This window comes from Tiliqua scincoides, chromosome 3 (assembly GCF_035046505.1).
Source record: "Tiliqua scincoides isolate rTilSci1 chromosome 3, rTilSci1.hap2, whole genome shotgun sequence".
Taxonomy (NCBI): domain Eukaryota; kingdom Metazoa; phylum Chordata; class Lepidosauria; order Squamata; family Scincidae; genus Tiliqua; species Tiliqua scincoides.
In genome coordinates, this window is record NC_089823.1 from 186,058,596 (window position 1) to 186,071,018 (window position 12,423).

Consider the following 12,423-nt stretch of genomic DNA (forward strand, 5'->3'; position numbering starts at 1 on the left):
TATGGTTGTTGCAAAACGTGATAAGCCATTCAGCTGGGACATGCCAATGGACAGGGGATGCCTGCTGCTGGCATTGGTAAGTTGGCAAACAGGGTTGGAGGGAGGCAAGGAGGGGTGGAATGGGTAGGAGTGGGCAATATCTACAGATCAAAGCTGGGAAGTAGGCAATATCTACGGTGGCAGCACATGATGATAATCTAAACCCCTTCCCAGCCTCAATCTCTGCACCCAGGTCCACAAGAATTTGTACCAGTTACAGAGCAGGATCAGGTCAGAATAGACCCAGCAGGTGCTGGACTTACCCTGGAGCAAGGGAACAAATGTTTCCTTACCCTGAGGAGGCCCCGGAGGCTGAAACTCCCTTGCAAAATACAGCAGGCACTAGGCTGGCGAACAGGGAGTTAAAATAGATTGGGATGTAAGAGTGGAATGGAAGATCAGAAGATCATCAGGTGGATGCTGTGGTGTTGACAGTGATCCTATGTTTTGACAGCTGGTTGACAGCTCTGGGAAGGGCAGGGCAGGCTCCACAGTTGTAATCAATCAAGGCCAATGGAGACTCTGATGGACACCTGAGCTTCATTTGACCTTGATGGGACTTTGAATGGACATGAGCTGAAGAAATGGCTCACTTGAGCGTAATTTGGACTTAACAAGGGGCTAACAAAGTAGCTCACAGCTGAGCTGCATTTTGGATAATGGGACATCCAAGGATAAAAGGCAGCTTCAGAAGGGACCCAGAGCTACCTGACCCAGGCTGCCTCACCCAGACCTACAGGACACCAACCTACGGGACACAGATGGACCAGGACCTACAGGAGAAGGGGACTGCCAGGACTCTGCTGGAGAGGACACAGGGGAGAGACTCTGCTGCAGTGGACTGCTACAGGAAGGATTGGACTGGGAACACTGGACTGTGCTTTTTTGCTGGAGTGGGCTTGGATTGAAGGCTTTGGACTTTTACCCACTGAGTTAAGTGGAGTTTTGGGGAGGGAAAGCCTCTGGACAAGAGGACTTGCAGGGAGTGTATGTGTTTTTAGCAATAAATTCTTGTTAATTGCTCAAACTGATAAGGAGTTCTAGTCATTTCTTTGCACACCACAGCAGCTGTTCTTAGGAGGGGGTGATAATTCACAAAAAAGCGGGCATTAGAAGGGAGTTAGAATATTTGGACGGGACAAGTTGGCATAGTTGGCAGGATAGGGAGAATCGGCCGGGACAAGGAGTAACAATACTGCAACTTGAAGATAGATAAGCATTAAACATAAAATAAATGGGGGTGTTGTGGAAAAAGACAACTGTTCTGCCCATTTGCAATATTTGTCTTGGAACAAAATATTGCAATATTTGTCTTCATTTTAGATCCCAAACAGGAACCCAAACAGAGCAGGGGCCATTCAGTTTGGGTCACATTTATTCCAAAAACAAATTCACACCTGCATTCAGAGCGTCACATCACTGTTGCCAGTTGAAGTACACTGATCATTAATAACTCAAGTGGAGGAGATACTTGCACATTATTACGGTGCCAAAGCTCTGCTATTATTTCATTGACAGCCGTAACACCTCATTTTGCTCAGAGAGGCACAAGTGACCGCCTGCATGATTACTTTGATTCACACCCAGGGTGTTTGGGTGTCAGCTCTGAAAGCTTTCTCTCTCTAATTTTCTCCATTAAGAGGTTCAGATGCCGGAAAAGGTCAACCCATTAAAAGAAACTCAACTCCACCCAATATATGTTACAGAAAGCACTGGTAATTATAAGTACCAATGCAAATTTCACTTTGCCTTCAGGGATGGGGGTGGGTGGGGATTAAGGATTCTTTTTTCGCATGGTACAAAACAAAGAGCAAAGGCCTAACTAGACTTATCCATAGGATGCCTGGCTACATTGTTGCATTGCATGTTTACTGTATTTGTATTACTTATTTGGATTTTACCATCTTTGGGTTAAAATCCTTGAGTCAAAAAGTGTCATGCATATTTTAACTTAAAAATAAGTAAATGTATCACGCAGTGGTGTCACTACAGGGGTGAAGACTGCACCAGGTGACATGGACAGGGGGTGACACCACTATTGATCAAAAAAATTTTAATCATGGGATTGTCAAATAATACCATCATGTTATAGATCATTCAATGTGTAATTTCATACAGAATGTAATGAAACAAATCATGTTTAAATATGTCTATTCTATCAAATGTTATAGCCAAAAAACCAGCAGGGGCGAGGCAATGGTACATCACCACACTCAACGCCTAGGACATTGCCCCGCCTTCTGCACAGAGGAGGTCCATCATGGGGGTGACGCACTGGCCTCCTGCACTGGGTGATGGAAACCCTAGTGATGCCACTGACATCAGTTTGTCTTAAATCAGAATCATGTTTCCATAGGTTTCCCCTCCTCCTGGCAGATGCTTGCTTTTGTAGAGAGGGGGAATGCCTTTTAAACAGCATGTTTATAAAATGAGACTGCAGACAGAAACATATGGACTTTATAAAAACAGGAGATAATTGTGCTAAATTGCAGACAGCTAGACAATGTTCATGTGCACAGAGAAGACGAATTCTCCCAGACATCATGAAAGTGGCAATAAGCAGGTGATTAAGGGCCCAATCCTATCCAACTTACCGGCACTGATGCAGCTGTGCCAACTGGGTGTGTGGTACATCCTGCAGTGGGAGGGGGCAGTGCTCCTCATGATAAGGGAACACTTGTTCCCTTACCTTGGAGCTGCATTGCGGCTGCATCAGTGCTGGAACTTTGGATAGGATTGGGCTCCAAGTTTGGGATGGATGCTTATGAAGCAAACAGCCACTAGTCCATTATCTGTCTGCCACCTTGCCTTTTGATTATTGCTTTCATACTTTAGAAACTCAGTTCCTTGTGTTTACTTGATTTGGGATTGTGTTTCCGACATCTGAAAATATTTGGCAAAAGAAGTCAAGCACCAGTAGACTAACAGCCCAATCCTGTTGAAATTCCCGTATGCTGATGCAGTGGGGTCAGTGCAGCTTGTGCTGTATCCAGCGGGAGGAATTTTGCAGTCTGGAGGTTTCCTTAAGGTATGAGGACATTTGTCCCCTTGCCCTGGGGAAAGCCCTGGCCTGACAACAGGTCTAACTTAAACCTGCACCTAATAAATCTCTGGTACAAGTCTAAGTGGATCCATGTGAGTAGATCTGGCCTGGGAAGGGGGATAGGTTATGGTGTGCACTGCTGCCACCAGTACTGCCCCTCCTGGGGCCAATCCACCCACCCCTGCTCTTCTCCAGTTTCTCCTGCTCTGTTATACCCCATACCCACCCTCCATCCAATGGCCAGTGTGGAGCTTACCTGCTCCAGTGTGTGTCGAGGCCTGCCCTGGTGCCAGCAGGGTAGTGCAGGCATTCCTGGGTTGCTGCTACCCCTACACTGTTGCAATGTGCTTTACAGCATGTTTGCTACAGCCTGTGCTGGCAGAGCACACACTCCACTGGTGCAAATGGAGTTTAGGATTGTGCCAGAAGTTTGTCACTGGGAGGGAATCTATCAGGAGAAGATTCTCAAGTTAAAGGAAACATCCTTACCACAAATGGCGAATAGGCATTGATGTGTGTTTCATGGCTACAAGGGCTCCACCCCAGTCAAGGAACCAAACGTTGTATTCTTCCTCAAAGATCTGGAAACATGTAAAGTATGACTGGAATTGTACAATGTACAGCATTAAAATAAATACAATCCTTCTCAAGCCCACAACATAATTGGTTCCCGGAACCCTCCGTTTCTGTAGGAATTACCTGTCTCCAGGAATTTCCACCGTCTGAAGAAACAAACATGCCAACCTCCGTGTATGACAATTCTGGACCCACATTGCCTAAAATGGAAGCAGACATATAATAAATTCCTGTGTGGCTAGAGAGGAATCACATTATTTTCTCCCAAAGAAGTTGGAATCAGACGCTAGAAGAAGTACTTTCACAATTTTAATTCTGAGATCACAGGAAACCATTATGGGGCTGTGAAAGGATTAAGGCAACAGTTCTCAAGGAGAGTTTGAGCCGCAGTAAGTATGTGCGGGGGCGAGGGGAAGGTAGCGACACAATCCCCAGGATCACGTAGCTAAGGGAGACACAGGAACTGGCATGTACTCACCAGTCCTGCAGCTGCCTCCCCAGGATGCAGGGAGCCCTGCGCGACCCTCCGCAGGGCTCCGCAGCCTTCTAAAAGTGAAAGTGCAGCAATTGTGCTCCAACTCCACAAAACCGGAAGTGGAGAGTGATCGCTGCGCTTTCACTTTTAGAAAGCTGGGGAGCCCTGCAGAGGGTTGCACAGAGCTCCCTGCACCCCGGGGAGGCTGCTGCAGGGACTGGTGAGTACATGCCAGTCCCTGAGCCCCCCTTAGCGACACGATCCTGGGGATCGCATTGCTTCCTCCCCTCTGCACCCGCCCCTTAAGCGGGCAGAGTCCAGGGCCCTCTGGCTGGGATGTCACAACACCCCAGTTTGAGAAGCCTGGATAAAGAAGAAAACATGCATAGCACATGTTGAATTAAAAACATGGCAGTGGCATCACTAGGGTATGTGTCATGCATTACGGGAAGCCAGTACGTCACCTCCATGATAGACCTTCTCCCACGCAGTGGGAAGGACAATGACCTGAGTGGTGGGTGTGGTGATGTACCACTGCCCCGCCTCACTGGGTTTTTTGCTATACCTTTCTATAGAACACAGATATTTCAATGTGATTTTCTTCTGCTGTAAATTACATTAGTATTAAACGGCATATAACATGATGGTATTATTTTTACAAATCATGATTTTAGCAATTTTATCACCAGTGGTGTCACCCTCCAGGGTGTCACCTTACTAACACCTTATTGGTTCCACGCTGTGCCTTAATAACATCTCATTAGCTCTTCAAGCAATCAGCCTCATTGGTTCCGTTTGAATTAAGGAAATGTACTTTTTTGTTACATAAGAAAGTTGCATTTTTGTTTTCTGGTTTTTTGGCTATAACTTTTGATAGAATGGAGATAGTTCACAACGGCTTTTTCATTGCATTCTGCTGTATATTACACATCAAATAGTATAGAACATGATGGTATTATTCCTACAAACTGCAAATTTTGCAATTTTGGTCACTAGTGCGCCCCCCGAGCACATCACCTTTTCACCCAGGCACTTACCCCAGGGCGGGGATGGCGGAGGGAGCTGAGGCAATCAGACGGGTGAGGTGGGGGGCCCATGGGACATGCAAAACCCTAGCTGGATGGCTGGCGATGCAGGGAGGTAGCGGCCCCGATCGGGCTGGGGCCCCAGCGCAACAGATGAGCCCTGTCTACTTGCCCATTGGGCAAGGCACGGCCTCTGGAACGGCCCTGCAGCGGAGCCACAGCCATGCGCAGCGACAAATGGGCTCGGCTGCAGGGCCAAGGCCCGAGATCTTGGGAGATCTCAGTCCTGGTAAGATCCCAGAAGGGGTGGAGTCAAGCAGTCCGGCTGTTGGGCTCATTAAGATCCTGGCAGCAGAGGCAGGAGGTCGCAGCTCCTGGGAGGACAGGGAGGCAAGGGCAGGAGCGAGCTCCCTTGGGCTCCCCCATGGAACAACCCCTCCCCATGAGGAAGCAGCCAAGCCTCCCGCCTTGACTGTGACCTAAGGGGCAGCCATAGGAGCAGCTCCTTCATCCACAGTCCCAAGGAAGCTCCACCTTGGAGCTACCCCTTAGGGAACAACAGCAGCTGGCCACCCAGCTCAAAGGGTACATCTGGAGGCCACCTAGACTGACCCTGAACCAACCGGGAGAGCATCAGGGGGCATCTCTGACTCTAGCCAGGTACTCCTAAGCCCACGCTCCCCAGCAGCAAGCAGCTACACCCCAGAGCCCGGGACCAGCTGGGCAGCCCCAGCAAATGCCAGTGCCCACAAACAAACCCTGAGAGGCCTGAATTGCAACCGGGGCCCAAGCTGAGCAGCCAGCCAAACAGCAGCCGCAGGACTCTTCTTGACTTTTGGTCCCCTCCTAAAAGGCATCTGCAGCCTCAGGACGGGGACCAAAGATTGTGTCATGCTTAATGCTAAAGGACTTTGGGGTGGGGTTCCTCTGATGTAAAAGGACGTCCCCATGAATGTAAAATTGTTAACTTGATTAAACCGGATGTGCAGACCACTTTTCGCAGCCACTCGCCTTCTTCCACATCACAGTTGGGTATAGGTCGTCCATACCAGTCAGGTTTTAGCTCTACCCCTTGGCCCCGCCCAGGGGATGGACGTTATAGGTCCACACACCCCTAGCAATGCCACTGAAATATGGCCCCATGGATTTGTGTTTTACATAGAATCATGCTACATTTACTTACAGTAAGACAAAATACAAAAGGAGATTAGTTCCTACATACTGAGACACACGAACAGTTCATCCACTAACCTCTTGTCAATTTTTTACATGTAATTAATACAGATGCACGTGTAGCCATAAAGAGCAGACATGCAAATGAAACTTCTAATTTGATGAAACTTTTGAGTACAACATATTCTAGCCAAACAATGTTATAAGTTGCACTGAAATGCTGTCAATGTACTTGAAATAGATGGATATGGGAGATTTAATGTTCCCTTCTTCTCACACTGTATGTGGTGGGTAAGAAGGAGCACAAAGAATGACCAGAGAAATCACCCACAACTCAACTAAAACAAAGTTTAAAATGTTTCTTGATTCTGATTCTGCACTGAGGTTTTCCATGATTTATGGCTCGATCCTAATAGGGCCTTATGCTACCAGATCTAGCATTCCAGCAACATAAGATTCTTTACATCTGTCACAAAATGTTACATGACAGTCCACGCAGCTACATAAGAACATAAGAACAGCCCCACCAGATCAGGCCATAGGCCCATCTAGTCCAGCTTCCTGTATCTCACAGCGGCCCACCAAATGCCCCAGGGAGCACACCAGATAACAAGAGACCTGCAAGGCTTTCTGGGAATTGTAGTTAAGAACATAAGAACAGCCCCACTGGATCAGGCCATAGGCCCATCTAGTCCAGCTTCCTGTATCTCACAGCGGCCCACCAAATGCCCCAAGGAGCACACCAGTGCACTACATGTGGCAAGTGGCTAGGTCTGGGTGCCTTTGAACAGAGAAGAAGCTATAGCGTTGGAAAGTCAGCATGAAGGGCTGAAGGGAGTAGGTGGAATGGAACAGGGAGGTGGAGCAGCAAGGCAGAGAACAGGACAGGGAGGAGAGTGGATCAGAGCCAGGAAGGGGGTGGTATCGGCAGCAGTGGTGCCACTGATATCCTATCCCTCTTTCCTGCTTCCATCCACTTTCCTGGGTCCACTCAGACTTGCACTATGTAAATAGCTGGTGCAGATCTGAATAGAGCTATTCAGGTGACAGAGGCTTAAGGAGAACATGTTCCCTTACCTAGAGGAGACCAATGGGGCCTGAAACTCCCCCATAAGCACGTGCCCCGACGGTGAGGCTGCATTGCCATGCAGGGAGCTACAAAGGACGGAGTTGCCCAATGCATTCACTCAGCACGGCTGATCCCTACAAGCTGGATGACAGCCATGCACAGGATGCACTGATCTCCTCCGGTCTGCATAACTGATACTAGAAACATGTTAAAGAACCAGTGGGAGATGTGTAATACTGGCATGCAGATTGTATGTTCTTTTTTCAACTATTGCTTCCTACACACTGCATTTGTGCTACAGTGTCACACCAGAAGTACAGCCACTTTCCCTGGAACATATTCAGAAGACACACCGAGTACAATTCAATATGCACTGGTGCTCTTATACAAGTATAGTTGAAATGGAGGCTGTAAATGGTACCATTTGGCACATTATGTCCAAGAAGTTTCAGGACCATCATTCCCTAATCTTAGAGTCTAGAAATGTCATTTCTCTACTGGAATTTTGTTTTACTACGCTGATTTTATTGAAGCTGACATGAAAACCCATCTTTGAAATCAGTGTTCAGATGCTCAGCTTTAACGCTGTATCAATTTTTCACACACTTGGAGGAAATCTTATATAAGCACCAATGAATACAGCTTTGAGAGCGGCTACTAACAGGAGAAAATTCGGTGTGAACCTTCTTATGGCATCTATCATCCCTGCAGCTCTTCAGCGGACAACTTCAAAAGTTGAAAGGTCAATTCACCCTTGTTGGACACCACTCAGGCATTTGTCATGGAGTCTTCCTGAGTTTGCCAACAAACAAAAGATAATAGTTGTGAAATGCACCCTGTCTGCCTATAGGCAGGATAGAGTAATCTTCTTTGTCATATAACCTCCAAAAGGCCTTCATAGGGAAATGGATTTTTAAGCCATATAGCAAACAGTGATATAGAAGTGAAATAACTGACACCCTGTCTTAGGCTGCAATCCTAACCACACTTTCCTGAGAGTAAGCTCCATTGAACAAAATAGAACTTACTTCGAAGTAGACCTGGTTAGGATTGTGCTCTTAGTTTCTAAGCCATATATGCTACAGGTTAGCTTAGCTAATTTCTAAAGTAGGTGTTTATTTCATCAAAGTACGGGAGCAGAGGCAGGGCGCTGGTTTTTGTTTCCTTAAAAAAAATAGCAGAGAAATAAAAATCAATCCCAAGCTTCAATAGGAGCACAATAAATACACACTAAAGAAAATGTTAATTGAGTTCCTGACATTTATATTTGAAAATGAAGAATTAAAGCCCAGATACAGCTTGGTGCACTCCTATCAGGGAGTAGACCATGCTGCTTGCCAACTTGAAATGACAATTAAAATTGCTGAAAACAAAACAATGGATTTAGGGGTTGTGATTAATGCAAAGTGTTGCATGAAATGTTGCCATGACATTGCTATCAATACAGTAATGGTTATTCTGCATATAAGGCTACATCATTACTGGGCAACCTCAAGAGATTATTGGCTTTACAAAGCCTTTTGTTTGTGCCTGCTTAGGACAGGGTACAGAAGGTAGAGCTTCTGCTGCACTAACAAGCTCCAGGGACTCTAGATACACATGCTATACACTCATCTCTGTGTGCAAAATGGAAGCTGTGCCACTGGTAATTCAGGATACAGGAATGGGAGGCTCTTCATGCCCACCACCAACCATAAATCCACCACTGGGAACTCCAACCTCCAGGTGTGTAGACTGATCAGAATCAGTCTGCATAGAAGGTCCATCCAGAGAAAGCTGATAAAAGAGAAAATATTTACTACAGGAGAGGACATGTCAGTAGGGTCATTTAAGTCCCTAGCCACTCCCCTGTCTTCCCCCAGGTGGAACTGGTGATATGAGCGGACAACGAACGGCGACAAAAAAAAGTGTACTCAATTGGTATCATTTTGGTCAGAGAGTATCATTCTTGTTGACTTTTTTTCACCTCCTGGCTTCCAGCTCCAGTTTTACTAGTACAGGAAACCCAGTAGGAGCTTTGGGACTCTCTTGGAATCTTCCCTTGGCACAGGTCTACCACAGGGAAGTATCTGTGCCATATGGCACCCACCCAAAGGGCGTGTATCATAACCAATGTAAGGAACATTACAACTGCAAGTTTTCAAAGTGAGCATCAATATGTCGATGATGAGTGAACCAATCTTCTACTATCTTGGAAACAGAAAGCTAGGAATGGTCAATAGTCTTCTAAAACATCATGAGGACAGAAAGTCAAAAAATGCCAACACAATGATATCTAGATAACACAAGATAAAAGAAAGTTCTATTCTGTAGAATATGCTTCTCTCTGTTGTTGCTCATGATAGATCCATTTTATTCAACACCATGACACAAGTCAATTACCTTTTACTTTCCTCTCTTCCACTCTCTCTAAGCTTTCTTTAATCCGTGGCTTTCTTGACAGGTCATTACTATGCAATTAGTTATTTCATTGTGAAACATTGGGGTTCTTTCAAAGCTTGCCTTACATATGTGCAATAACAAGCTATTACTTAGAGAGAAAATTACAGATTTTTTAAATAGGCAAATTGATTCCTAGTTGATAGAAGTGCTGCTAGGTTTCTTAAACCTGGATTGTATCACATTACTCATTTTGAACAGAAGAACATTAGCCCCACTTATTTCAATTAAGTACAGGATTCCAGTCTCCGTGTCCTTTCTACCTGCCCCTTAGTCATGGAAACAAGGATTGCCTTTCTTTCAAATAGCATACCATCCCAACAATTGTCAGATATTATTATTATTATTATTATTATTATTATTATTATTATTATTATTTTATTAATTTGTACCCCGCCTTTTTGCCCAACGGGCACACAAGGCAGCTAACAAACAATTTAAAAATACAACATGAAAAACAGTTAAAAACAATTTACAATGATTAAAAAGCTAAAAACAAAACAAACCCCGTGGATTTTCATGTAAAAAGCAAGAACGCCAGCCAGCCTATCAACAATTAAAAGCTTTTTGAAATAAAAAGGTCTTCAGTCCACGCCGAAACATTAGCAACGAGGGAGCAGTTCTCATTTCAAAGGGGTGGGTATTCCACAGTTCGGGGGCCACCACTGAGAAGGCCCTCTTCCTGGCCACCACCCCTCTCACATCTTTTAGTGGCCATTTTAGTATTATTTAGTGGCTATTTAGTATTTTAGTATTTTAGTGGCTATTTTAGTATTTTAGATACTATTTATTATTAGGCTCCAGGGCACAGCCTGCAGGTGTGTAATGCAGCAACCTTGCTGAAGTAAAGTAGGTCTGAGTCTGTTCAAGAGGACACCATTTAGAAGCCCTTTGGATACTGCCTTGAGTTCCATGATGGAAGAAAACCTGAATATCAATGTATTAAATAGACTATAAAAAACCAAGTAAAATTCTATACACTGTATCATATATTTATGGTTTGAATTTGAGGTTCCTTGGTACAGTTTGGGTACCACGGTTTGGGTACCACAGAGCTTGAAACAGGAATCCCTGCAGATCAGAGTCTCCCTCTTTTCTACATGTACACTGGGACTGATGGGATGATATGAACTACAGTCAATTCTAATTAGCACATTCACATCACAGCCCACAATCCTCCTAGCCTGGTTAGTCAGGTGCTAGCAGAGGGCCAATCTGGTATCACCAGCTGAAATAAAGCTCCCAGTCCTACTGTCTTCTCTCAAGCTGTTTGCTATTGAGGAAGACCATTAGGTTTTCTCTCTGCACCAGTATATTAGTGGCCTCCAGACTGTCTACCATTCACCTGGTAGACAGTAACCTGCCCAAGAGACTTGGTTACTTTTGGACCTGAACACCTAACAGTACAGAATGTAACCTCACCTCAGCACTGTCTGTTCTAGTGGCTGTCTGCTGGTATTCATTTGCATCTTTTTAGATTGTGAGCCCTTTTGGGACAGGGAGCCATTTAGTTATTTGATTTTTCTCTGTAAACCGCTTTGTGAACTTTTAGTTGAAAAGCGGTATATAAATACTGTTAATAATAATAATAATAATAATAATAATAATAATAATAATAAGAAGAAGAAGAAGAAGAAGAAGAAGAAGAAGAAGAAGTAGTAGTAGTAGTAGTAGTAGTAGTTTTGTTTTCTTATGGGTCACCTCTGTAATCAATTAGCATTTGTACGAAAAAAGCACTCCACAACAGGCTTCTGTGATAAACAATGTGTCAGCTAGTTGCCATCCATTTGAATTACAGAATCTATACCCTGTTACTCATTCAAGCTATCCACACTGACAACCATTCAAGAAGCTTTTTGTTACCTTGGACAGCTCCCACTGAGCTAAGCGTTGTAGGAGTTCTGCACAAGGTTGGAGAACTATGGCCATCCTTATGAGACTACATACTGTGTGCAGGCAGCTGCAGACATAAAGGGGCTGTGATGGCTGTCAGATTAATTGCCAGGGACCAGGCACAGCTGCCATTTGTAACATAACAGCCTGTCACTAGAATCCTGCAATCCGCTAAAGACAGGTTTCACCCGCAAGCAGAGAATATCAGTGCTCTAGTGGGGAAGTGTTCACAAGTTCCTCTGGATCAGCGAAACAGTTCATGAATTATGAGCTGTTAAGCTGCTGTTGGGTGTACCTATACAGCATGCTCTTTGGCAGCATCTCCATGAGGGTGTGAAGTACTGAAACAGACCAAAAGGAACATGCCCATATACAAAGTTACTGCCAACTGCTCCAGGGTAACCCACTATGCAGGAAAGCTTGTGCCAATAGCAAGCTACAAAGGAAGTCTTGAATGAACCATTGCTAAGGGGTAGAGACACATTATTCCATAGAAACTCATTTCAGATTCAGCAGGGCCTGAAGTGGCATTGCTTCAAAGGAATTGTGTCACTGTATACCAGCTAAAGATCTGATGGTGACAGTCCTTTCATTTCATATTCTGTAACTGCACAGGAATCAAGGAAGCAGGACTGACTGCCAGTTCTAGCCAATCTGACAATCTAGTTAGCAGCCAAACACCACTGGTATT

General features: G+C 45.0%; 1 protein-coding gene across 1 annotated transcript in view; it reads right to left on the minus strand.

The window, feature by feature from the left end:
* Positions 1–12,423, minus strand: part of LOC136645227 (VPS10 domain-containing receptor SorCS3-like) — a 554,262-nt gene that overhangs the window by 119,194 nt on the left and 422,645 nt on the right. The window contains exons 12-13 of the mRNA XM_066621465.1: positions 3,782–3,858; positions 3,572–3,663 (exon numbers count right to left, since the gene is read on the minus strand). Coding sequence (XP_066477562.1) covers positions 3,572–3,663; positions 3,782–3,858 — 169 coding nt within the window. The remainder of the gene's footprint in view (positions 1–3,571; positions 3,664–3,781; positions 3,859–12,423) is intronic.